This window comes from Salvelinus sp. IW2-2015, linkage group LG32 (genome assembly GCF_002910315.2).
Source record: "Salvelinus sp. IW2-2015 linkage group LG32, ASM291031v2, whole genome shotgun sequence".
Lineage (NCBI taxonomy): Eukaryota > Metazoa > Chordata > Actinopteri > Salmoniformes > Salmonidae > Salvelinus > Salvelinus sp. IW2-2015.
Genome location: NC_036871.1, coordinates 11,706,222 through 11,733,937, shown reverse-complemented (window position 1 = coordinate 11,733,937; position 27,716 = coordinate 11,706,222). Strand labels below are relative to the sequence as shown.

Genomic DNA, 27,716 nt, shown 5'->3' with positions numbered 1-27,716 from the left:
AAGGAATTTGAAATAATTTACACTTTTACTTCTACTACTTTACTAATTTTGATACTTAAGTATATTTTAGCAATTACATTTACTTTTGATACTTAAGTATATTTAAAACCAAACACTTTTAGACTTTTACTCAAATACTATTTTACTGAGTGACTTTCACTTTTACTTGAGTAACTTTCTATTAGGGTATGTATACTTTTACTCACGTATGACAATTAGGTACTTTTTCCACCACTGAGAATTGCATTGGGGGCATACTTTTGCAATGCACAGCCTTAACGATGGCTCTTGGGTCAATGAAATGAGGTATCAGCCTACTCAGTGACACCAACAGATTACATTTATGAAGAGTTTACACAAATATTAGCATCATAGCTTTTATTACGGAGGTTTTACTGGGAGGGAAATCACCTCACTATTCAGCCCTAAAAATTCATATTGTAATGTATAGCCTTTATGGATCTTGGGTCCATGAAATGGGGTATCAGCCTACTCACTGACACACACAGAACACAACTGTGAAGAGTTTTCACGAATATTAGCTTTGTAGCTCTTAGCTCTAGCCTAAATTCACCTGTTGGTTTTGACTGTTGATCTGCACCGTAAGGAACTCGCGAATGCCTGGTATCCAAACATGCATGGCTTGAGAGATGCGGTCACCGGTTGGAAAGGCACACACCTGTCTATAGCATGCTTTTGCTACAAATTGTCAGCATGCGCCATTAGAGCTGCATGCTCAAATTCAGCTTGGGCTCTCGTGTGTGGACAAGGCTGTTGGTCTTCTGCTGACAGAGCTCACTTTACGTTGCACAGATACCACTGAAACATTGTCATCTTTTTTTACGTCTTAATGTTCTTGTGTTAACTGGAAATGGTATTTCTGCAGTCAAATCCATCACTGTCACCCATGTTTTCCTGTAATTTCTTTAGTTTGTCCACTTTTGGCTGACACTAGTTGTCATGGTCCTGCTCTCTCTCCTGTTCAGACAGTAGGGCTTGTAAGCCTACTGAACACTGGAGTGCAATGAAATATTTAGCCAGGTCACTGAATGTTTTCACGTGCCTCTGTATGATCAATGAGTTCTGATTAAACACAAGAAGTGGATCAATTACATTTTGAGTGCTGGTGAGCTGAGCCAGTTTTGCCTTCCGAGCATTTTTTAGGATGGCAACTTTCTCATCCATAGCTTTCACATTTATCTTTGGTCTCTCTTTTTCTGAGACATTTTTTCATTCTCATCCATAGTTTCAGATTCCACATTACACATTGTCAACGTTTGCATACACAACATGTTCATCCGAGACGAAAACACCTTGCAACGTTTGGACTTCACAAATGGCACCCGGTTGCATTTACAACGTGATGTCAGCACTCCACGTGAATCTCAATGAATGCACAACTCCACCACAATCCAACCAATTCCACAATTCCAATGGAAGTTTCAAACGATGCAATTAAAAATATTTTTTATGATTAGGATTTTTGTACTTCTACCCCTTTTTTGTGATAGCCAATTGTTAGTTACAGTTTTGTCCCATCGCAACAACGCCAGTATGGACATGGGACAGGCAACGGTCGAGAGCCATGCGTCCTCCGAAATACTACCCTGCCAAGCCACACTGCTTGCCTAACCCAGAAGCACCAATGTGACGGGGGAAACCCTGTACAACTGGCGACCGAAGTCAGCTTGCAGGCGCCCGGCCCACCACAAGGAGTCACTAGAGCACGATAGGACAAGGACATCCCGGCCAGCCAAACCCTCCCCTAACCCGGACGACGCTGGGCCAACCTCATGGGTCTCCCGGTCACGGCCGGCTGTGACACAGCCTGGGATTGAACCCGGGTCTGTAGTGACGCCTCAAGCACTGCGATGTCTTCTGTACTACTCTGATCCTGGCAACCCCAACCTGCCTTTCTCTCACCGGACACTTCTGAACTCCAGCACCATGGGTACTCCTACAACACACAGCTTTTTCCACTGATACTACACATTTCTTTGTCTCATGCCCTCCTGGACACTTCTCACATCTAGGAATCACCCACCTACACACTGCTGCAGCATGACCATAAGCTTGGCACTTAAAACACCGTAATGGGTTTGGGACAAAATCTCTCACAGGATAACTGACACATCCTAACTTGACTTTGCCGGGTAAAGACTGCATCAAAACTCAGGACAGACAGTGTTTTTTAATGTTTTACCACGCTTTCCATCGGGTCTGTCGCACCAAACAACGGGAATCTTCAATTTCAGTTGGTATTCCTCAACACTTAACGCCACTCCAGTTATCACTCCTTTCATTAGCGCACTGCTCCGGAGAGCAAAGCAAGTCACAGGTCTTGTCCCTAGGCACTGCCTCTGGATGGATGAAATGCCAAAAATCATCACAAGTCCACTTCGAGTTACTTTAAACCGATTCAACAGTCCCTAACCTCTTCTCCACCTATCCTGATACCATATATGGATCAGCCAGAAAGCAAGGATCTATTCACTCCAAAAATCTCACTCCCACTTGGCCAGAATCATCCTTGTCATCATCGGGACGAGGCCCGAACTCTGCGGTCTTCATTGCACCTGCCACCGCAGGTAATTCATCCTCAGGTTCAATTTCTGAGCTACTGGAGTACGTTTTTTTCTCATTTTTGTACCTGACGCCAATCTTCCTCACCACACCGCTTTCCACACTCAGCTACTTTCCTTCCTCCTCGCTGTCCATTTCCACATCTCCACGCTCTTTCCGCTTCTTCATCTGCTGTAATAACAAACTGTTCAAATTAGGGATCAACATGGGTAACCGGGACTGTCCTGGGAACACTTCACATTTCCCCCAAAAAATGTAATGGCAAGACCCAGGAAATTACAAAATGTTCACAAAAATGTCTACAGTAATACAATTCCACACAACATGCGCAGCATCAGATTAGCAAAACATTTTTATAGCATATTATCCAAACAGGTTGTCGCATGGAAGCCTTTGGCCTAGCGTATGTGCTGACCGACTGGCAGGTGTTTTCACTGACATTTTCAACATGTCCCTGATTGAGTCTGTAATACCAACATGTTTCAAGCAGACACCATAGTCCCTGTGCCCAAGAACACAAAGGCAACCTGCCTAAATGACTACAGACCCGTAGCACTCACGTCCGTAGCCATGAAGTGCTTTGAAAGGCTGGTAATGGCTCACATCAACACCATTATCCCAGAAACCCTACACCCACTCCAATTTGCATACCGCCCAAACAGATCCACAGATGATGCAATCTCTATTGCACTCCACACTGCCCTTTCCCACCTGGACAAAAGAAACACATATGTGAGAATGCTATTCATTGACTACAGCTCAGCGTTCAACACCATAGTACCCTCAAAGCTCATCACGAAGCTAAGGATCCTGGGACTAAACACCTCCCTCTGCAACTGGATCCTGGACTTCCTGACGGGCCAACCCCAGGTGGTGAGGGTAGGTAGCAACACATCTGCCACGCTGAACCTCAACACTGGAGACCTCCAAGGGTGCGTGCTCAGTCCCCTCCTATACTCCCTGTTCACCCACGACTGCGTGGCCAGACACGACTCCAACACCATCATTAAGTTTGCAGACGACACAACAGTGGTAGGCCTGATCACCGATAACGACGAGACAGCCTATAGGGAGGAGGTCAGAGACCTGGCCAGGTGGTGCCAGAATAACAACCTATCCCTCAACGTAACCAAGACTAAGGAGATGATTGTGGACTACAGGAAAAGGAGGACCGAGCACGCCCCCCTTCTCATCGACGGGGCTGTAGTGGAGCAGGTTGAGAGCTTCAAGTTCCTTGGTGTCCACATCACCAACAAACTAGAATGGTCCAAACACACCAAGACAGTCGTGAAGAGGGCACGACAAAGCCTATTCCCCCTCAGGAAACTAAAAAGACTTGGCATGGGTCCTGAGATCCTCAAAAGGTTCTACAGCTGCAACATTGAGAGCATCCTGACTGGTTGCATCACTGCCTGGTATGGCAATTGCTCGGCCTCCGACCGCAAGGCACTACAGAGGGTAGTGCGTACGGCCCAGTACATCACTGGGGCTAAGCTGCCTGCCATTCAGGACCTCCGTGCCTGTGCTGGGGCCTGCTGCTGTGATGAGCAAGCTCTTCTGGCAGCTCATGGTGGCGCATCACACTTTGTTGGTGTTTCCTTTATTTTGGCAGATACCTGTATGTGCTTGTGATAAAACATAATAAAATGTTCTATAAACTTAGAAACCTTCTGTGGCTAAATTGTGCTCTCTGGTGTATTTTGAACATTTAGAGCGGGCTCCTGTGGTTGGATAAAAAATGTGTATAATAAAAATATGAAGTTACTTTTATTACTATTTTTGCCTCTTGGGCGCAGCCCCTGACACACACAATTGACCAGTCACATTTATTTATTATGCCCCCCCCCCCACCCCACGTGGGCCCTCTACCTTCTCTTCTATCCCGATCTGAGAATTAGCAGAGCAGCAGCCTGTCTAAACTCATTGAGAGCGGGCTTCTGAGTCCTCTTGTGGTTGGTGGTTGCAGTTAAAATATACTGAATATATTCTACATTTAATATATACTGTATATACTATTATAGGTCTATGGTGGCCTGAATTGGTTCCCAATCAGAGACAGCTGTTTATCGTTGTCTCTGATTGGGGATCCTATTTAGGTTGCCATTTCCATTTTGGTTTTGTGGGTTATTGTCTATGTATAGTTGCCTGTGTCAGCACTCGGTTTAAATAGCGTCACGTTAGTTTGTTTAAGTGTTCTTCGTTAAATAAAGAAGAATGTATTTAAATCACGCTGCGCCTTGGTCTCCTTCGTATGACGAATGTGACAGGTCCGACCAACTGAAAAGTTAGTTAGTTGCACCAGTGACACCAGTGGAAAATGTTAGTCTGGAGCCCTGTAATACACTCTTAGAAAAAAAGGTACCAAATGGGTTCTTCAGCTGTCCCCATAGGATAACCCTTTTTGGTTCCAGGTAAAAAGCTTTTGTGTTTTGGGTTCCATGTAGAACCCACTATGGAAAGGGTCCTACCTGAAACCCAAAAGGGTTCTACCTCAAACCCAAAAGGGTTTTCTTCAAAGGGTTCTCCAAAGAACCATTTTAGGTTCTACAGTGCCTTCAGAAAGTATTCACATCCCTTGACTTTTTCCACATTTTGTTTTATTAGACTGAATTTAAGATTGATTAAATTGAGATTTTGTGTCACTGGCCAACACACATTACCCCGTAATGTCAAAATGGAATCATGTTTTTCAAAACTTTTACAAATTAATTAATAAATTAAAAGCGGAAATGACTTAAGTCAATAAGTAGTCATCCCCTTTGCTATGGCAAGCCTAAATAAGTTCAGGAGTAAAAATGTGCTTAATAAAGTTGCATAATAAGTTGCATGAACGTTGTAATAATAGTTTAGCATGATATTTGAACTACCTCATCTTTGTACCCCACACATACAATTATCTGTAAGGTCCCTCAGTCGAGCAGTGCATTTCAAACAGATTCAACAGGGAGGTTTTCCAATGTTTCACAAAGAAGGTCACCTATTGGTAGAAATATAGAAAACAGACATTGAATATCGCTTTGAGAATAGAAAAGTGAATAATTACATTTTGGATGGTGTATCAATACACCCAGTCACTACAAAGATATAAACTCAGCAAAAACAAAAACGTCCTCATTGTTAACTGCGTTTATTTTCAGCAAACTTAACATGTGTAAATATTTGTATGACCATAACAAGATTCAACAACTGAGACATAAACTGAACAAGTTCCACAGTCATGTGACTAACAGACATGGAATAATGTGTCCCTGAACAAAGGGGGGTCAAAATCAAAAGTAACAGTCAGTATCTGGTTTGGCCACCAGCAGCATTAAGTACTGCAGTGCATCTCCTCCTCATGGACGGCACCAGATTTGCCAGATCTTGCTGTGAGATGTTACCCCACTCTTCCACCAAGGCACCTGCAAGTTCCCGGACATTTCTGGGGGGAATGGCCCTAGCCCTCACCCTCCGATCCAACAGGTCCCAGACATGCTCAATGGGATTGAGATCCGGGCTCGTCACTGGCCATGGCAGAACACTGACATTCCTGTCTTGCAGGAAATCACTCACAGAACGAGCAGTCTGGCTGGTGGCATTGTCACGCTGGAGGGTCATGTCAGGATGAGCCTGCAGGAAGGGTACCACATGAGGGAGGAGGATGTCTTCCCTGTAACGCACAGCGTTGAGATTGCCTGCAATGACACAAGCGCAGTCCGATGATGCTGTGACACACCACCCCAGACCATGACGGACCCTCCACCTCCAAATCGATCCCGCTCTAGAGTACAGGCCTTGGTGTAACGCTCATTTCTTCGACATTAAACGTGAATCTGACCATCACCCCTGGTGAGACAAAACCACGACTCGTCAGTGAAGAGCACTTTTTGCCAGTCCTGTCTGGTTCAGCGACGGTGGGTTTGTGCCCATAGGCGACGTTGTTGTCGGTGATGTATGGTGAGGACCTGCCTTACAACAGGCCTACAAGCCCTCAGTCCAGCCTCTCTCAGCCTATTGCGGACAGTCTGAGCACTGATGGAGGGATTGTGCGTTCCTGGTGTAACTCGGGCAGTTGTTGTTGTTGCCATCCTGTACCTGTCCCGCAGGTGTGATGTTTGGATATACCGATCCTGTGCAGGTGTTGTTACACGTTGTCTGCCACTGCGAGGACGATCAGCTGTCCGTCCTGTCTCCCTGTAGCTCTGTCTTAGGCGTCTCACAGTACGGACATTGCAATTTATTGCCCTGGCCACATCTGCAGTCCTCATGCCTCCTTGCAGCATGCCTAAGCCACATTCACGCAGGGACCCTGGGCATCTTTCTTTTGGTGTTTTTCAGAGTCAGTAGAAAGGCCTCTTTAGTGTCCTAAGTTTTCATAACTGTGACTTTAATTGCCTACTGTCTATAAGCTGTTAGTGTCTTAACAACAGTTCCACAGGTGCATGTTCATTCATTGTTTATGGTTCATTGAACAAGCATGGAAACAGTGTTCAAACCCGTTGCAATGAAGATCTGTGAAGTTATTTGGATTTTTACGAATATCTTTGAAAGACAGGGTCCTGAAAAAGGGACGTTACTTTTTTTGCTGAGTTTAGGCGTCTACTACCGCTTCGGCGCTCAACGTCACCAGTTTACTAACCACCAGTTCTGGCAACCCATCATTACGCACACCTGGCAACCTTCCTCACGCACACCTGCGCCTCATCATTAGGCACACCTGGAATTCCTCACTTTTCTGATTACTTCCCCTTTATTTAGCCCTCTGTGTTCATCAGTCCATAGGTATTTTTAATTGTCTCACACATTAATTTCATTTTCCATGTTTGTGCATTTGTAGCTGTTCTGTATTAAACTCACCTCCTGCACATCCTTTCTGACTCCAGGCGTATACGTAACAGTGTCCTTCTTAACTCAGTTGTGGGAGAGGAAACCACTCAAGGATTTCACCATGAGGCCAATGGTGACTTAAAAACGGCTATAGAGTTTAATGCCTGTGATAGGAGAAAACTGAGGATGGATCAACAACATTTTAGTTACTCCACAATACTAACCTAATTGACAGAGTGAAAAGTAGGAAGCATGTAGGGGAAAAAAATATTCCAAAACATGCATTTTACTCCTGAATTTATTTACGCTTGCCAAAAAAAAGGGTTTGAGTACTTATTGACTCAAGACATTTCAGCTTAAGATGTTTTAAGTTGTTAAACATTCTAAAAACATAATTCCACTTTGACATTATGGGGTATTGTGTGTAGGCCAGTGACACAAAATCGCAATTGAATCCATTTTAAATTCAGGCTGTAACAACAAAATGTGGACAAAGTCAAGGGGTGTGAATACCTCCTGAAGGCACAACAGGGAGGCAAACAACAAGGCTAGAGCAGAGGAACAGTAATATTGGTGAGTTGTATCTCCAGTGGTGTTTTTACAAATTGTTTTAAACATGAGCTGGTTAAAAAAAGAGGACCATGTCTTGCCAGTCACTGGTACAGAAATGGTGGAGAAATGCTGCACTGAGCTGTCAATGTTATGTCAGCACTGTTGTCTTTGCCTAAGTAGGGTCAGGGTGAATGTGTATGGTTGGTGGCCCGCATGTCAACAGCTCATATAGGCACAGTTTAGCTGAAACTCATCTCTTGACATGTAGGGTGGTAGTCTTCTTAAAAAATAATTTTAAAATTATTATTATTTTATAATAATTATAATTATTTTCACCTGACACCTTACAGTACCTAAATGGTGCTCACATAACTTTCATTAGCTGGCTAGGATTAGCATGCTAGCTAATTACAGTGACAGCTGTCAGTGAGTGCCCTATTTGTTATTTCTCTGCTACAGGTGGAAATCACCACAACGTTCCCACCCCGAAAATATGTATTAGCAGCCAGCGTCAGTCTTCAAGGTGACACCTCAACAAGAATTTCCGCTCTAGGATAGGAATTACTGGAATTACTGGAAATAGGTGCGGCAACTGTCTCTGAGGTGGCTCTTTAATATTAATGCCAACCAGTAGGTGAACATTTACCTGTAAAATTGAATTATCATTTTTTTTTATTATCTCAAGGATTAAAAGATTCAATTATCTCACTGGACACAACCAAGTGACTAATAATCTGCAATCATAACTGTCACCACCAACACCATTTGTCTGCTTAAACTGTCTGTGGGTTGAATATATAGTGCATTCGGAAAAGTATTCAGACCCCTTGACCTTTCCACATTTTGTGACGTTACAGCCTGATTCTAAAATGGATTAAAAATAAAACATTTCCCTCATCAATCAGCACACATTACCCCATAATGACAAAGTGAAAACAGGTTTTTAGAAATACCTTAAGTAAGTATTCAGAACCTTTGCTATGAAACTCGATATTGAGCTCAGGTGCATCCTGTTTCCATTGATCATCTTTGAGATGTTTCTACAACTTGGAGTCCACCTGTTGTAAATTCAATTGATTGGACATGATTTGGAAAGGCACACACCTGTCTATATAAGGTTCCACAGTTGACAGTGAATGTCAGTGCAAAAACCAAGCCATGAGGTCGAAGGAACTGTAGTTATAGCTCTGAGACAGGATTGTGTTGAGGCACAGATCTGGGGAAGCGTACCAAAACATTTCTGCAGCATTGAAGGTCCCCAAGAACACAGTGGCCAACATCATTCTAAAATGGAAGAAGTTTGGAACCACCAAGACTCTTCCTAGAGCTGACCACCTGGCCAAACTGAGCAATCGGGGGAGAAGGGCCTTGGTCAGGGAGGTGACCAAAAACCTGATGGTCTCTCTGACAGAGCTCCAGAGTTCCTCTGTGGAGATGGGAGAACCGTCCAGAAGGACAACAATCTCTGAAGCACTCCACCAATCAGGCCTTTACGGTAGAGTGGCCAGACGGCAGCCATTACTCAGTAAAAGGTACATGACAGCCCGCTTGGCACCTAAAGGACTCGCAGACCATGAGAAACAAGATTGAACTCTTTTGCCTGAATGCCAAGCGTCACGTCTGGAGGTAACCTGTCACCATCCCTACGGTGAAGCACGGTGGTGGCAGCATCATGCTGTGGGGATGTTTTTCAGCAGCAGGGACTGGAATACCAGTCAGGATCGAGTGACAGATGAACGGAGCAAAGGACAGAGAGATCCTTGATGAAAACCTGCTCCAGAGTACTCAGGACCTCAGACTAGGGCAAAGGTTCACCTTCCAACAGAACAATGACCCTAAGCACACAGCCAAGACAATGCAGGAGTGGCTTCGGGACAAGTCTCTGAATGTCCTTGAGTGGCCCAGCCAGAGCCCGGACTTGAACACGATCGAGCATCTCTGAATTGACCTGAAAATAGTTGTGCAGTGACGCTCCCCATCCAACCTGACAGAGTGTGAGAGAATCTGCAGAGAAGAATGGGAGAAACTCCCCAAATACAGGTGTGCCATGCTTGTAGTTTCATACCCAAGAAGACTCGAGGCTGTAATCACTGCCAAAGGTGATTCAACAAAGTACTGAGTAAAGGTTCTGAATACTTATGTAAATTAGATATTTCAGTTGTTGCTTTGTCATTATGGGATATTGTGTGTAGATTGATGGGGGAAAAAACAATTTAATCAATTTTAGAATAAGTCTGTAATTGAACAAAATATGGAAAAAGTCAAGGGGTCTGAATACTTTCCGAATGCACTGTATACTGAACAAAAATATTCACGCAACATGCAACAATTTCAACAAAGCCAGTTTGGATGTCCTGGGCTGGCGTAGTTACACGTGGTCTGCGGTTGTGAGGCCGGTTGTACGTACTGCCAAATTCTCTAAAACGACATTGACATTCAATCCTCTGGCAACAGCCCTGGTGGACAATCCTGCAGTCAGCATACCAATTGCATGCTCCCTCAACAATTGAGACGTCTGAGGTATTGTGTTGTGTGACAAAACTGCACATTTTAGAGTGGCCTTTTATTATCCTGAGCACAAGATGCACCTGTGTAACGATCATGCTGTTTAATCAGCTTCTAGATATGCCACACCTGTCAGGTGGTTGGATGATCTTGGCAGAAGAATAAATGTTCACGAACAGGGATGTAGACAAATTTGTGCACACAATTTGAGAGAAATAAGCTTTTTGTGGGTGTTGTTAGCAGTTGATGTTATTCTTCAATAACACAGACCCCAAAGCAAATCAGGGGGAGGAAAATAGGTTTATTCAAAGAGAACAAATCATGCAGGGCAGTAGATGTTCATGCTCCCTTGTCCTCAGTGACTCTCTCCACAGAACAAAGGAACAGGATGTAGTTTTATAACCCAGCCATAGCCTGTGGTGACCAATTACAATTCCTTGCAATAAAACTGGGCCAATGGCCAAATAACAAGTATCCTATTTCAGGTTCAATGTATAAACAATTTGGACCAATGAGAACTTGCCATGTAGCTATGAGTCCCGGTCTGAAATTCCTCCCATGTCTCTGACCCATTGATATTACAGAAAAAACACTATTTCCATTGATCATTAGTACTCTATTGACCTCTCGTCCTCTGCGTTGTGTATTTATCCTCAAAATATTCTTACAGTGTGGACAAATTCTGGGATATTTTATTTCAGCTCATGAGACATGGGACCAACACTTTATATTTTTGTTCAGTATATTTGTAAATTCTGATCATTGTTGGTTTGGGGATCATTAACCTACCTTACATTCCCCCCTATACAAGAATAAAGACAGTACTGAAATCTGAATCTGAAATTAAAATGTAATTGTCAATGCATTGCTCAAATGAACAGCAAACCTGGTTTCAAAAAACAGATAAAGCAACACCTCAAGGCACGATACCTCTCCCCTATTTGACCGAGATAGTTTGTGTGTATGTATTGGTATTGATATGTAGGCTACGTGTGCCTTATTTTTTAGTTGATGTAGTTCTGTCCTTGAGTTGTTTTTGTCTACTAATGTCTTTATTATGTAATGTTTTATGTTTTGTGTGTCCCCGGAAAGAGTAGCTGCTGCTTTTGCAACAGCTAATGGGGATCCTAATAAAATACCAAATACCATCCAAGTCAAGTTCATTAGGTTTGCTTTTACTACATCAACGTCGAAATAGTTGAAGCACTAGGATTGTGGACCTGGTCAAGGAAATAGGAATTATACATAAACACACGGACCGAAACTGCACTAGCAAAGGCAGTATTGTAAATGCTACTGTGGAATGATCGAAGTGGGTAGAACTATATTGCCACACAGTGGGCGGCGGAAAGATATACCAAATAAACATTGCAAGTTCGAAATGTGGTCTTCCTGTGTGGGCGGGGTTAAGATTTGTATACGTATACATTTGCACTGCTATTCTTCTTCCTTTTGAAAAAGTGGGTACTCTAGGCTAGAGCCACCACTACATACGTGAGACATATTAACCATATCACTCACATTCCTAACTTTTTGTAAAAATAATTAATAACCTACTTATTTGGAAGATGGTCGCCAAACAGAGAATTCGTATGGCCAACGAAAAACACAGCAAGAATATCACGCAAAGAGGCAACGTATCCAAGTCCACGGTAACATTTTTTAAACTATTTTTATTTCGGTTTGCGAACGAGTTAAGGAATATGTTAACGCTACGTAAATTAGTCAAAGGCAAACGCTTAAGTGTCTGATTGTTTGCTAGCTTTTTATTTATATATTCACATATATCAATGTTTCTAGCCCAGGTGCCAACAGCTCATGCTGTCAATCTTTGGTCAGCTGTAACATTAATAGTATCCATGAAAGTACATTTTTACATCATGCCAAGTTGAGTTACATTTTTATTTAAAGCGCTGTATGTTTCTGATTACGGCTTTTAGAGGTATACATGTTTGACCAATATGATACAGTACAGTAGAATGACTGCACTCTGATTGCAGTCAAAGTGCAGTTTAACAGCAGTATGCTGCAAATATATATTTTTAATACAGTAATTTTGTAGTGTAACAGCAGTTACAGTGCAGTATAACTGCAGTTACTACGTCCAAAATACCACAGTCGACTGCAGTTACTGCGCTTTTAATGCAGTTTCAAAACTTTTTTGTAATGATTACTTTTGACATGATAGCATGACGTGTACTGTATTTGGTTCCACAGAGAAACCCTCAGGATGATAAGGTAGCCGTCGGACCCTGGCTGTTGGCGCTCTTCATCTTTGTTGTGTGTGGATCAGGTGAGTTGTGTTGACTTTTACTAATTTGCCAGTGACAATGAACAGCTCTGAAATTGATCCCCATATTCTCCCCCTGTCCCACATTGCAAGCAAAACATTTTAGTGGCTCCCCCCGCTTGACAGCGGAGAGGAATTTGGGGTGTAGAGAAAATGTTGACGTTTTAAATAATCTATGGTGCAATTCTACACATTTTGCCATAGGGTGGAGAGATGTTTTCAGTTTTTAATATGATATCTGAGTGAGAGTGACTAACAAAATGAATGAGGACCTGTCGGTAATTCGATCATGATAACAAGTATAGATAGCTGGCTCAAAACTAAGTTGGCAATCTAAAAAAAAAAATGTAGCTGACATGGGCTAATTGACTGACTTATCAGTGACTGACTTAACAAGATAGAAACTGCTGATTCGCAACCAAATTTTGAAATTGCACAGTGGGCCGCCATTTGCCCATCCCATGTCCTAGACACATTTGTTGATCTGAAAGGATTGGATGGGTGTATCCAACATTTTACTGAGCTTGTCATAAGGCCAGATGAAACCCTATTGCTTACCTATCTGATCCTTGTACTCCCCAAACCTTTCTGAGATTAGATCACTTTCTGAGTCAGAAGGCAGAGATCTACTGCTTAGATTTGTAAAAAAAATAATAACATGACTTAAAAAACATAAGCCTATGCAACATTAACCTATTAAAAACAGTTATGTAGCAATGAGGTTGTTGGAAGCTATATGCCCAATACATTATTGGCTATGCTTGAATTGTTCTTCTCAAACCATAAAAAAAAATGGTATTTCAACTTGAGGTATAGGATCATCATTTGTTATATTACTTGTGAGGCACAGCTGAGTGTGCATAAATTGAAAGAATGTGCCTTTATTTTACTGGACTGATTGTGCCAGCATCTGATGGTCAGTCTCAGCGGAGGGAGAGCATCAGAGGGCCCGCTTCTCACTGTCGGACCACCCTCAGCTCTGCCCCCTCTGCTAAGAGTAAGACTGACCAAAAAGGTGACACCATCTTCGAGCTGATGGCAAAACCTGAGTCTAAAAACAGATTTCATAACTTTGTCGTACAAAGTTTTTGCAGTATTTAAACCAAGCAGTGGTCCCTTGAGGGGTTTGTTAGTCTCTTGTAACAGCCTCAGGGTTTTGTCAGCCTTTTTACACATCTTTTTGTCACTGTTTACCTTTAACAGGCAATATCAACGTGCTTGTTGCCCACCTCAGCTAATATTGGGGAAGGACACAAGTTTTGACAAGTGTTCTAGGACCTCCGCCAGCTAACTGTTGGAGACTGTTTCTCTTTTATCCATGGTCAGATAATCTGTTTGTACTGTTTGTGTGGTCTGGTTTGACATTTTGCTTTACTACCTCCCACTGTTTGTCCCAATCCAAGCTTTTAGTAGTCAGTGGGTTTGGCAACACTTTCAGAGATTCCATCAGAACATAATTGAGCAATTACATTAGTCACCTTGGAAATCAAAATGAATACCTTGCAGGAAAGGAGGGATATAGTCACACTGGCGAATTAGAAGAAAATGGGTAAAGTAGACAATTCCGGCGGAACATTCTGGTCAGTTCCCAGCTGTGTTCTGAGCTTCAATGACGACTGCTGTCATCGGTGAATTAAAACGCTTTTTTTCCCCCAGGTCAGGGTTTTCCAGTGTCATTCAAGAGATTCTTTGACTCGCCAAGTTTCTTTGTCCATGAACTCCAGTGATTTATTTTCTTAACATTTGAATTTCTCTCCACAGCTATCTTCCAGATCATTCAGAGCATTCGGATGGGCATGTAGGATGACATGTCGAACCCATCCATTCCACTCAGTATCTGGCCAACCAAGAAACACCTCTGTCTCTGCTCTATGACATCCCATTATCCTTCACTCAACATTCTCAGTCTTCTTAAGCTGCACAAAGCTAGGTCAAGGAGGATGAGCCACTATCTTGCACTTTTTGTGACTTTTTGTTCTTAATTTGTCTTATTTTATTTGGCCTTTTCTATATTATTTGTCTTGCTGGTTACTTTTGGCAAGCTCTATCAAGTCATTCCTTCCTTGTGCCTTAAATGATAAAGGTGAACACTTTACAGCACACAAAAAAAGCCATAAGCTACATTCCAGTAGTGGGTTTTCCGAAATAATAAGGTAATGTGTTCTGTCAATCTCAGGCAAGTTGGCCATCTTGTGGAATCATGAGCTTTGTTTCTGTTTTCGGTTGTCCTTTTTGGAAGTCTTATTTGCCACCACTTCGTTATAATTTTTGTGTAATATGAACTATACAATTTCCACTTTAATTTAGTATATTGAAAGGTTATGTTTGCTTTGAAAATGTTCAGTTTTGGTAGTACGACCAAATGCCTTGGTTGGACTGGGAAGAAGTTCAGCAACACAAGTCTAAGCACAAGATATGAAGCCGGATATAATTCTCATGGCAAAAGAACTCAATAGTAGAAACTAGTGGTACGTAATGATAATAAGCATTCCTATTTTTGCATCTTCTGTTTGCGGTCTAGTCCTCAACTCCTTTATCTCAATTTTGTCTCTATTGATTTGCCCTGCTTTTCTTGAGGCTTTGGTATTGTCATCTGGTCCACAGTTAGTTGAATATGAATCAGCAAAAGTAAGATGAGGTCATCTTCATACTTAGATAGTTGATCTGACATTGTCCTGTCCTCAAGTTGACAGAAATGGTTCAAGGCTCACACTTACTGGATAAAATTGAATTATCTTTGCTAAACCAGTGTTTTAGAAGTAAAGATTAAGGGTTGGATGTAAATGACCACCTGGTTGTTTGACTGCATAAAATATGCTGGCAATGTATGAGAGAAATGAATAAAAGATGATAATTGGTACATTTATTTTGTGTGCATTTCTTATGCATCATACATATCACCCAGAATAAAAACTCACATATTTGCATGTGGGTAGTATACTAGCTAGTGTAGTGTCCTGAAAATGTATTTGCCTGAGTAGAGAATAAACTCTTTAGCCTCATCCACTGCCAGTTCGTTGCCACTAATGATGTGTATAAACCCTGGATTGTTAATGCTATGTATTGGCCATATTGGCACTCCCCAGTAGGAGCAGTCATCCAAAGGAATTAATGGAATTCTTACATCAATTAAATGTTTAAAAGACCAAAATAAACTATTTATTGGTAGTAGTGGGGACCATAATATTAGTAATCTATAAAAATGATACATTAAGATAAATGTTTTATATTTTGTTTTTGTTTAGCTCACATAATACAACTTTAGTATGCATTAAGGTGTCTGTACGTTAATAAATGCATTTCTATAGCTTTCAAAATATTGTTTTAAATGGTGGGGGGAGTGCCAGGTCTAGTGTGTACATATAAATCATTGGTTGCTACATTGTGGTCCGTTCTCTACGCCGCTGAGGGAGAGTTCGTTTTTCATGGCCTGTTGTCCCGGGTGGCTGGAGTTTGGATATTTTAGACCATTATATTGGTCATTAAGCGAAATCTTCACCCAACCGGGGCATCGGGCCATTCAAAACAAGAAACAGAAATCTGTATATAATGACGAGATGCTGATATCTCCGCCCTAACATTGGGAGTGGTGCGTCCCAATCCAATCGATACCTCAGTGGACCCGATATGGCGAACGGAGTATGGGCACAGATAGAACAATGAGAGATATTTCACCGGATGTATAAATGTGAAGCATCCGCTTGGCGTTTCCACTCACTATCAAATATGGTAGTCAGAGGAATACAAGTGGGAGAAGATGGAACGAGGTGGATTTTGTCCGACATTCTGCTAAATTGTCTCATCAATAAAACATTATCTCAATACAGTTTTCTGTTCCCAAAACTAGTATCTGTTACGAACAGAGTGACGGAGGTTTTGTATAATTTCCCCTATGCCAAGCTGTTAAAAAGTGCGTTGTTTAGAAAGAGTGTAAAGGCAAATTGAGTTATTGCACACGCGCACTTCAGAGTAGGCGTTAACTGACGGAAATATGCAAATGTTAGCTAGAACGCGCCAATCGGATCTCGCTAGCTCGTGCTTGGCTCTGCCCACTATGACTAATATGTTCCAATTTGAAATGACAGGCTGTGGTCTAGCAAATCAAATTTTATTTGTCACATGCGCCGAATACAACAGGTGTAGTAGACCTTACAGTGAAACGCTTACTTACAAGCCGTTAACCAACAATTCCGTTTTAAGAAAGAAAAGTGTTAAAGTATTTACTCAAATAAACTGAAATAAATACATATTAGTTTAGTTGTAAAAACCTTTGGTATGTGTGCATGGAAAGGAGTTTTTGACACACCCACTAATCTGAGACAAGTCTGAGACGCAGCTACCTATACTTGGGCGGGAAGGCAGGCGACAAGTTTATGTACAAAAAAAGCCCATGTAGGCATTGGGCTTATTTTTTGCCAGGTTTTGGCGAGAGTAACATCTCGCTTCGTATCTTCCTCTCTGACTGAGGTGATTTTACCGGAAATGTCAGGCACCCTTTAATTTTTACGTAATTTCCTGGAGACGTGTCCCGGTTGTTGTAGTTCCTGTGGAGTAAACTGTCATTCCGATGACTGCATTAGTTAGCTAGAAATACTCTGTTGATAATCCATATGTTAGTCTACTCCCTAACCAATGCGCGTCCTCTTCCCATCGAGCTGGTGGCACAGTTCGAGACATTGGACTAACATTACCTGAGTGTTGGGTGCACTGTTCTAGCTAGCTAGTTAGTGAATTTAGCGTTATTAACCAACAGATAGCAAGCAACAGAGAGCAAACCAACTTGACAGTAACGTTAGTTAGCTATAAAAGATTTCCCTAGCACACTGTCTATGAGCTAGATAGCTTTCAGCAGTAACGTTACCTACTTCTACACTGCAAATTCCAAGCACAGAGCGGTAAGTACGTGAATTATGTCTTTTTAGTTATCTGAGTATGATGCCGCGTTCAAAATAACTGGGAACTTGGAAATCTCCGATTTCAGTGCGTTCAAGACAACTGGGAACTCGGGGGGAAAAAACGAACTCCGAATGGGAAAATTCGTTTAAACTGTAATCCAACGCGTAATTCCTAGTCGGGAACTCGGGCCTACTTTTTAGGACAGATTTTCCGTCCTGAAGATCACAGACGTCATGATTCGTCCTCATTTTTTTTCTCCCGATTTCCCAGTTGTTTTGAAAGCACCATGACTGTTGGGCCCGCACTCCCTCCTTTGCCCGTTCACGTTACGGGCAATAGAGCAGTGTCTCGCGCCTCAGCATAATCGAATCCGCCCACTGATTTAGTTTCCAGAGGGTTGTACCTGTCAGGTACAGCCGGTTACTTACCTGCATACTTTGTTGGCTTGTCAAATCTGAGTCAGAGAAGGAATCTGTCTGCATGGTGACTCATGGCAACCTAAGAGATGAACGACTGTTTGCTAAGACTGTACAGCTGCCCTATGAGGTCACTATCAGCTAAACTAAAGTTTCGTGTGAACTCCTAGCCACCTTTCTCTCTTGTATCACTGACAATCAATTGGTGTAGATCGGTGAGCCTTCCATGGGATCAGTTAGTAGCTAGTGGTTAGTGACTTAACAAGCAATATTTTCCAGTCTACAGACCAGAGACCATATTCTAGCAAAGTGTGTGAGACAGATGAAGGTAACTGCCAAAAAATGGAACACTAACAGTTCCTTAATAGGGTGTTTAGCCACCAGAACGGCATCAATGTGCCTTGGTATAGAGCAGTGGTCACCAACCAGTAAATCACGATCGACTTGTCGATCTCCAAGGCATTTCTAGTCGATCGCCAAACATTTCTGTAAAAAACTCAACGATGAAGCCTTGCGTTTTCTATTTGTTTTATTAGTCTCGGGCTGTTGGTGGTAGGTGCAGCCAATTCCGCTGCCCTGCGCGCCGGGTAGGCAAGCTGTTGCCATTTCACGTGTCTGAAGGTACAAACTCTGCCTTCCCGGTGGGCCTGGAGAGGAAATCAAGTGCACTATGCTATCGCTGGCCAATCAGATTGCTCAGATGACAGAGTCTGCAGTAACGTAGCAGGCATAAAAGAAAGCTACGGCAAAATGGATACTGGGAGATTTCAAAACGTTTAAAACCATGAGAGAAACTGTCAATGAATACAGCAAAGAGCTGCTGCTTTTATGAGTGAGTTTAAGTTCTTACTCAGCACTGTCAACACTTTGTATTCAACACTTTTATAACCCATAATGTGAGTTCTTCCTATTTCCACTCAGTGCTACAACAAGCAGTGCAGCAGTAATGAATGAGGAGGAAAGTGTATTGATAGGCTTGAGTTGTTATTATTAGCATCTTGGGTCTCTTATATTGAGGAATATTTCACTTTCTCTGTTCATAGGAGTAACAACATGAATTTGTGCATGAGACAGAAATAATGTGGTGCGACTCGAGTTTCGCCATCACCTGGAAGACGGTGTCCCTTTTTGGTCAGTGTCAGTGGAGGAAAGGGAGAGTGGCGGGATGTTGAGAGGCAGACCCTCAGTCTGTGGCTCTCTCTCTCCGCTGAGACTGACCATCAGATGCAGGCACCATCAGCTCAGTAAAATAAAAAGCAAATTATTTAAATGTATGCTCACTCAGCTGTGCCTCACAAGTAATACAACAATTACCGGTGTGATCATATAGCCTACCTCCAAAATTTGAAATATATATATTTTTAAATGTGCCGAACAACAATGCATTGGCAGGTCAATTCAAGCAAAGCCAGTATGCGGTGATAATGTATTGGGCCTATAGCTTACTGCACAAACCTCATTGCTACAGAACTGTTTTTAATAGGTTAATGTTGCATAGGCTTATATTTTTTAAGTCATGTTAATAAAAAATCAGAGCGGTAGATCTCGGCATGGATTTTGACTCAGAAAAGGTTGGTGACCACTAATATAGAGTCTACAAGTGCCTGTAACTCCATTGGAGGGATGCAACACCATTCTACCATGAGAAATTACACAATTTGGTGTTTTGTTGATGGTGGTGCGACACGCTGCCTCAGGCACTGCTCCAGAATCTCCCATGAGTGTTCAATTGAGATCTGGTGACTGACACACACGTTAACACCCCCCTCCTCCCCTTAAAGTCACTGAGATCTCTTTTCTAGCCATGGTAGCAAAAACAATGGGCAACTGGGCATTTTTTATACATGATCCTAAGCATGATGGGATGTTAATCGCTTAATTAACTCTGGGACCACACCTGTGTGGAAGCACCTGCTTTCAATATACTTTGTATCCCTCATTTACTCAAGCGTTTTCTTTATTTTGGCAGTTACACGCACAGAGAGTGACACACACACTTTGCTAGAAGATAATGGTCTGTAGACTGGAATAGAATAATACAAGTAGTCCAAAGTAACTGAATCCGTGGAATACACACACGGTTAAAGAGTTATGGGAACATTGTGTTTAAGCCATTGCAGCTTGGCACCCGCTAACATTACAAATAGCCTATGACTTTTGCAAACTGCATGTGGGGATTTCAATCTAAAAGGATCCATGAGCACCAACATGTGAACTTCATAAGAGCATGTCAAATTGGGTGTCAAATGAAAGATGAGTCTCTTTTCTTTAATTAAGGCATATTATATACATTTCTCAATAAGCAAAGGCTTTGATTTCTGGTATAACAGATTGAAAAGGGGTCTTAGAAAACATCTACCAGAAAAAGTCTGGCATCAAAACACAATCATGTTGAAGTAAAGACCCTGCCCACTAATATCATCACATTTTGTTTGAGAAATTATTTGCTTTCTGTACGTTTTTAAGAAACTTTGTCTTGTGCTAATTTTGTTACCAAAAAACCCACATACTGTATCTTTAAGATATTTTATAATTTCTCTCCCTCATGAGGAAGGATAATGAAAGTTCATAAAGTAACAAGTAAAGGTAGACCTACCAATTAGTTTGTGTTTTTACTGATGTCAAGTTTGTTTATTAATTAGTAACAGAATTACTGCAATTTAATTGTCTACTATGGGAAATCAGTCACAAACTGTGGTTGTGACTACTATGATTTCCCATAGTTCACCTTCTACTGTCCTCCCTTCCACTGGCGTACTGTTATGTTCAGCTCATAACTGTTTTTTTCCCTTCCTCTGTCGTCTGGTGGTCAAAGCAAAACTGAACAGTGTGGACAACCCCTCCCTCCCCTTCTTCCTCTCTCTCTCTGGCGCTCTCTCTCTCTCTCCAGTTCAGTTAATGTCACCTCTCCCGGCTCTTACTGACATCTACCATGACACCTACCCTCTTTCCATTTACTGTAACAAGCAACCTCACCCACTGAGCACCGATCTACACCGGACCTCCATGGAAGTTGAAAAGTAGCTGAAATTTGGTCAGTCCGCCCTGACCGGGCCAAATCTGAACCGATCATAGATGTCTGTTTCACAAGTTTGGACAGTACAATAAAAAAAGTAGAGTACAGTATACTGTACTGAACATACACTGTACTAAACATACAGTGTACTGAACATACAGTATCTACTATGCTGAACATATTTACTGTACTCCTATTCTACTGAGCCGTATTCTGTGCCCTACTGTATACTGAGCTATGCTGTGATGTCCAAACTTGTGAAACATAGACATCTATGATTGTTTCAGATTTGGTCTGGTCGGTACCAACCAAATGTGATCTTGTTTGGAGGCGGAGCTCATTACAATGATAGCCAGTGTCTAGAATAATGTGCAAAATAAGGATATTGCATATTTTTACCTTTTGTGTAGCTATGTAGGATAGTGATAGTCATATCCATAATAATGCATTTCTGTATAGTACATATTAGGGACAAATTATGGAATTCCGTTACCAGATGTAAATCAATTTCAATTTACGAAATATTTGTCATGTCATAGCTGACACCCCATTCTTTCTGCAGACAACTTTGAATCATCATTTGGAGCAGATATTTGGAAAATGTGGTTCCAGATTTTTTTCGCGGGATATTTTACCTTTAATTGTTTTACCAAATTTTGCATCTGCAGTTATTCTGTCTAAATCGTTCGAAGTAGTCCTTGTTAACACAGTTTTATGATTTGTTAAACTTTGAAATCAATGTTTTTTGTTTGGCATACATCTCAAAGTGAAACATCGGAGTGAAAGCGTAATTCCGGTACCATGGAGTATCGCCCTTGATCAAATAGCTACTAATTTCAGACATGACATGCAAATGTCAATCTCTAAAACACCGTTAAACTGTGCCAGTTATCCAAGAAAGGTTGAGCCACAAAGGTATGCAACCACACTGTTGATTGTGAAACTATAGCCTAATACATTCACACCAGCTACCTAATCCAGTAGTACTTTTTGACTAAAGGATATTAAAGCCGACGGTCAAACTTTTTTTTAGCCCTCAATGTTATTGCGAAGGAATTTCCGGAATGAGGCGGGGCAAAGTTATTTCCTTAAAAAAAGGCATTAATAATTTCAACATAAATCCGAGCATTAAACCTGAACAGAGGCAAGTGTCGATTTGAAAGTGTGGGTGATTTTAAATCTAAGTGAATGTGTTCACCGAGAACATGCGCAGGTTATTAGGTAACGGTACCATTCGACGCGGCAGACGCAGAAACCCACCACCTGACCCGCCTGCCTCCGGGTCCTGCTCGTGGATGGATGCCGCCCTGTGGCCAATAATTGAATGGAATTCACCGAAGTAATTCGATGTAGACTCGCTGCAGAGAGACAATTCTATCTCATCATTTGTAAGAAATAAGCCTATGTGACCTTCAGTAGAGTCAAGATGACTTATTTGCACATCCTTGTACTGGTTAATGTTGTTCTTGCATGTAGACAACACATTCTGTTTGAGCGTATCAAAACGGCATGTGATTACGTTTGCTCTCTAAGCAAGATGGTGGTTGGTGTGTGAACACGTGACTTTTGCCCTTTCAGCCTTTGGATGGAAGCCCACAGCTCAAGCCGGTCAATCCTGTCCAGGAAGAGGAGGAGAGATGGATCCAAGGGAGAAGCTGAGGAGGTAGAGCGACCAGGGAAAGTCCCAAGATCCACCGTGGTGAGTGAGGAAGAGGCTTTGTGGGTCTGTGTGTGTGCAGACTTTGTTTATGGGGAGTTGCTATGTGTTGGGTAAGAGAGGCAAGTGAGTCGTATGATTCGTATGAAGGAAAACCTCATTGTAATAACGTGTGTTCCTACACTAGGGTTTAAAAGATCCCGCCTCCTTTGCTGATGAGCTGGAGTCGGCTGAGGACACTCCATACCTGCGAGTCAGCATGGAGGAGGCCAAGAGGGGAACTCCATGTGAGTCGCGCGCACACTCAGTCTTATACTCACTCAAAAACAACCTCTTATTCACTCACCCCAAATGTACCGTTCTGAAAATGTATAGAACAGGGGTATTCAACTATTACCCCACGAGGTCGGGAGCCTGCTGGTTTTCTGTTCTCAGTGGTGTAAAGTATTCAAGTAGTACTTTTAAGTAGTTTTTTGGGGAATCTGTACTTTACTATTCATATTTTTGACTACTTTTACTTCACTACATTCCTAAAGAAAATGATGTACATTTTACTCCATACATTTTCCCTGACAATATTCAAATTAACAGACTTATCAAGAGAACATCCCTGGTCATCCCTACTGCCTCTGATCTGGCGGACTCACAAAACACATGCTTCGTTTGTAAATTATGTCTTGAGTCTTGGAGCGTGCTCCTGGCTATCCGTAAATACATTTAAATAAAAAAATGGTGCCATCAGGTTTTGCTTTTACTTTTACTACTTACTTTTACTTTTGATACTTAAGTATATTTGAGCAATTACATTTAATTTTGATACAAGTATATTTAAAATCAAATACTTTGTCTTTTACTCAAGTAGGATTACACTGGGTGACTTTCACCTCTACTTGAGTAATTTCCTATTAAGGTACTTTTTCCTCCGTCTGTTCTGCTTGATAATTAATTGCACACACCTGGTCTCCCAGGTCTAAATCAGTCCCTGATTAGAGGGGAACAATGAAAAAAATGTAGTGGAACTGGCTTTGAGGTCCAGACTCAAGTTGAGTTTGAGGGGTATAGAATGTTGCGCTAATGAAGTGACTTGTGATTGGCTGTCATCACCAGCACATCCCTCCTTTCTCCCACAGTTCATAGGCCAGTGCGGGTCTATGCAGATGGCATATTTGATGTGTTCCACTCAGGCCACGCCCGGGCCCTCATGCAGGCCAAGGGCCTCTTCCCCAACACATACCTCATCGTGGGCGGTGAGTGTCTCACTCTGGCTGTGTGCGTGTCAACCTTTCCTCTTAACATGTCACTGTCTGTCCATTTGGTTCTTCAGCAGAATTTTTTTTAACCGATAATTAACTTTACATAGATGGTGCTTAATTAAGTACTAGGACTAATTGTGCATTCGATTTCCCTGAACCTCTGTGCTTCTCTTCATCCCGTCTCAGTGTGTAGTGACGACCTGACGCACAAGTTCAAGGGGTTCACAGTGATGAACGAGGACGAGCGCTACGATGCAGTCAGCCACTGCCGCTACGTGGACGAGGTTGTCAGGAACGCGCCCTGGACGCTTACGCCTGAATTCCTCGCCAAGCACCGAGTGAGTGAGCACGAGAGAGGGAAAGAAAGTTAGAGGGATGGGGGGGGGGGGAGAATGGAAAGCAATGACATGCTGATTGGTCTGAGAGTATGTACACTGACCAAAAATATATTATGCAACAATTTCAATGATTTTAGGCCCTAATCTATGGATTTCACATGACTGGAAATACAGATTATGTATCTGTTTGTCACAGATACATAAAAGGTAGGGGCGTGGATCAGAACACCAGTCAGTATCTGGTGTGACCACCATTTGCCTCCCAAACATGCTCAATGGGTTACATGTCTGGTGAGTATGCAGGCCGAGGAAGAACTGGGACATTTTCAGCTTCCAGGAATTGTGTACAGCTCCTTAGGACATGGGGCCATGCATTATCATGCTGAAAAATGAGGTGATGGCGGCAGATGACTGGCACAACAATGGCCCTCAGGATCTCGTCACGGTATCTCTGTGCATTCAAATTGCCATCGATTAAAATGCAATTGTGTTCGTTGTCCGCAGCTTATACCTGCACGTACCATAACCCCACCACCACGATGGACAAACAACTCGCCCACACGACACCATACACACTGTCTGCCAGGTACAATTGAAACCGGGATTCATCCGTGAAGAGCACACTTCTCCAACGTGCCAGTGGCCATTGAAGGTGAGCATTTGCCCACTGAAGTCGTTTTCGACACCAAACTGCAGTCAGGTCAAGACCCTGGTGAGGACAACGAGCACGCAGATGAGCTTCTCTGAGACGGTTTATGACCGTTTGTACAGAAATTCTTTGGTTGTGCAAACCCACAGTTTCATCAGCTATCCGGGTGGCTCGTCTCAGACTATCCTGCAGGTGAAGAAGCTGGATGTCTGGTCTGCAGTTGAGGCCGGTTGGACGTACTGGCAAATTCTCTAAAACAACATTGGAGGTGGGCTATGGTAGAGAAACTAACATTCAACTCTGGCCACAGCTAGCTCTGGTGGACATTCCTGCGGTCAGCATGCCAGATGCACGCTCCCTCAAGTTGAGACGTCTGTGGCATTGTGACAAAACCGCACATTCTAGGGCCTTTTGTCCCCAGCACAAGGTGCACCTGTGTAATGATCATGTTTAATCAGCTTCTTCATATTCCTCACCAGTCAGGTGGATGGATTATCTTGGCAAAGGCTCACTAACAGAGATGTAAACATTTGTGCACAAAATTTGAGAAGCCTTTTTGTGCGTATGGAACATTTCGGAGATCTTTTTATTTTAGCTCATGAAACCAACACTTTAACTGTGGTTTATATTTTGTCTGTGTATATTTGTGTGTGACGTCATCCATCTCTCATTCACCCCGATAACCCACCAGATCGACTTTGTTGCCCATGACGACATCCCATATACATCAGCAGGCCAGGATGACGTTTACAAGCACATCAAGGAGGCGGGTGGGTACCATGACAACCAGTAGGAATGACAAACATGAACGTCCTGGTACCATGTGTCTGTCACGATGACCCCTTTGACCCCTTGTGCCTACAGGCATGTTTGCGCCCACCCAGCGGACGGAGGGCATCTCCACCTCGGACATCATCACACGCATCGTCCGCGACTACGACGTGTACGTGAGACGCAACCTGCAACGCGGCTACACTGCAAAAGAGCTCAACGTCAGCTTCATAAATGTGCGTTACCACTTCATGTTGCTATCATTTTTATTAGTTGTGATGATCATGTGATAACTATTGCTAGTTATGACTCAAAAGTTGAGGTAGCCATCGGTCTATTTGTCAGAGGACAGTAGAAGCAGAATTAATTTAAGTAGTTGAATGAAAGCTGCTAAGACATTTTTACTAGTCTAGTGCAGCCTTGCTCGCCACGGTCTGGATTTGACACTGTGCCCCTGTCTTTCAGGAGAAGAAGTACCACCTGCAGGAGCGTGTGGACAAGGTGAAGAGGAAGGTGCGTGACGTGGAGGAGAAGAGTAAAGAGTTTGTGCAGAAGGTGGAGAACAAGAGCATCGACCTCATCCAGAAGTGGGAGGAGAAGTCCCGGGAGTTCATCGGCAACTTCCTGCAGATGTTCGGCCCCGAGGGAGCACTGGTGAGAACTTCTGTTCTCTCTCTGTGTGGTGTAAAGTAGACTGGTGTATTTTGTGGCAATAATATAGTGATGAGTGTGGTTTTCCATGGAAGATTTGTATCGTGCTATAGATCAGTGTGCACGGACTAACATGGATTTATTTGTTCTATAGCCTAAGAACAACCAATGAACTTGTAATGTTGACTGACATGCCACCTTCTTTCTCTGTAGAAGCACATGTTGAAGGAGGGCAGGGGCCGGATGCTGCAGGCCATCAGCCCAAGACAGAGTCCCAGCAGCAGTCCCACCCGTGAGCGCTCTCCCTCCCCCGTCTTCCGCATGCCCTTCTTAAACAAGGCCGTGGCCTCACCCCACCACAGTGCTGCACGGGGATACACCGTCAGTGAGGATGATGACGAGTCTGACGAAGGTTAGGGCTCACATTTCTCGCGTTTGTTAATCCTGCTCTTCGGTCCATCGACAGTATCCGCGTTCAAGCCCCTCCAACCAATCATCAGTATGTCCAATTATCTGTATAGCATTGTCCCTCACGTCTTTTTTTTCAATTGCTGGTGTCCATTTCATATGTACTGTACCACATCAGTCAGAGGGGGGGTTAATGCACAATTAGTTTGACAGCTGATGTTGCATTTCTCACCGATTAGGAACATTTAGATGCATGCTTCCAACTCAGGATGTTATAACCTTAGTGGGAAATTCAGTTTTGTCTTCTATAAGTTGAGGGGTGTTTGGTACACTGTTGCATTCCTCTACAGATGATCTGAGAGTATGATATATAGTAACCATCAGTCCCTTGAGGATTCCCCCTCAGTGTTTGCTTCTGTGAGTGTGTAAACTGCTAGCTTGTGTAGGCATCTCAATGTCCTCCATCCATGGACTCAGCTTGACCTTTTTGCACATTATAATACTAACAGTTGGTTTCGATGGTCTGAGTCGAGGTCAGTCTTTGGACAGAGGTTTTCAAAGCATAGTGCCCAGCATTTAACTAGAGAACTGATCTTGTTCAGTAGGGCTCAAGAACCTGTTTTCAGGAGGTTTTAGCTGAAGCCAAACAATTGTGTGCAATAACGAGACCTAATTTTTTAAATGATTACATACGTAATACAATTTTATCCCTTTTACATATCTCCCTCCTGTAGTTGGGATCACTTGATTTTGGCTGTTAACCCAACCCTTGCTAGTCTGTGGCAGCAAAGCAGGTGGTTTTAAGCATATCATAACCATGTTGGATTGTCTATACAGTGTAAGGGATGATATGATCCATCATTTGACATTTTACTGGACTGATTATTTGGGATTTGAATAAATCCATTAAAATACTGCTTCTCAT

General features: G+C 42.6%; 2 protein-coding genes across 4 annotated transcripts; both read left to right on the top strand.

Annotated features, from left to right (window-relative positions):
• Nucleotides 1-11,881: 11,881 nt before the first annotated feature.
• Nucleotides 11,882-15,189, top strand: LOC111956877 (stress-associated endoplasmic reticulum protein 1). Its single transcript, XM_023977567.2, has 3 exons — nucleotides 11,882-12,098; nucleotides 12,664-12,739; nucleotides 14,498-15,189. Exons 1-3 carry the CDS (start codon nucleotides 12,015-12,017, stop codon nucleotides 14,536-14,538), a joined length of 201 nt encoding a protein of 66 aa, XP_023833335.1. The 5' UTR covers nucleotides 11,882-12,014; the 3' UTR covers nucleotides 14,539-15,189.
• A 2,065-nt stretch (nucleotides 15,190-17,254) lies between these two features.
• Nucleotides 17,255-27,512, top strand: LOC111957093 (choline-phosphate cytidylyltransferase A). Of its 3 annotated transcripts, none has more exons than XM_023977817.2 (9): nucleotides 17,255-17,631; nucleotides 22,643-22,763; nucleotides 22,909-23,008; nucleotides 23,852-23,968; nucleotides 24,161-24,312; nucleotides 25,653-25,731; nucleotides 25,826-25,968; nucleotides 26,198-26,386; nucleotides 26,597-27,512. In XM_023977817.2, the coding sequence occupies exons 2-9, from the start codon at nucleotides 22,650-22,652 to the stop codon at nucleotides 26,798-26,800; spliced, it is 1,098 nt and encodes a 365-aa protein (XP_023833585.1). In that variant the 5' UTR covers nucleotides 17,255-17,631; nucleotides 22,643-22,649; the 3' UTR covers nucleotides 26,801-27,512. The 3 variants fall into 3 exon arrangements, with proteins under 3 accessions (XP_023833585.1, XP_070292737.1, XP_023833587.1); XM_070436636.1 differs by lacking the exon at nucleotides 17,255-17,631 and adding an exon at nucleotides 20,995-21,082; XM_023977819.2 differs by lacking the exon at nucleotides 17,255-17,631 and adding an exon at nucleotides 22,384-22,452.
• The last annotated feature ends 204 nt before the right edge of the window (nucleotides 27,513-27,716 follow it).

Excerpts from the sequence above, each read along its gene's own strand:
- LOC111956877 (XM_023977567.2), top strand. The coding sequence starts at position 12,015 with ATGGTCGCCAAACAGAGAATTCGTATGGCCAACGAAAAACACAGCAAG. Across the intron at positions 12,099-12,663 it reads GCAACGTATCCAAGTCCACG|AGAAACCCTCAGGATGATAA; the intron begins GTAACATTTTTT and ends TTGGTTCCACAG. Across the intron at positions 12,740-14,497 it reads CTTTGTTGTGTGTGGATCAG|CTATCTTCCAGATCATTCAG; the intron begins GTGAGTTGTGTT and ends TTCTCTCCACAG.
- LOC111957093 (XM_023977817.2), top strand. The coding sequence starts at position 22,650 with ATGGAAGCCCACAGCTCAAGCCGGTCAATCCTGTCCAGGAAGAGGAGG. Across the intron at positions 25,969-26,197 it reads TCAACGTCAGCTTCATAAAT|GAGAAGAAGTACCACCTGCA; the intron begins GTGCGTTACCAC and ends CCTGTCTTTCAG. Across the intron at positions 26,387-26,596 it reads TCGGCCCCGAGGGAGCACTG|AAGCACATGTTGAAGGAGGG; the intron begins GTGAGAACTTCT and ends CTTTCTCTGTAG.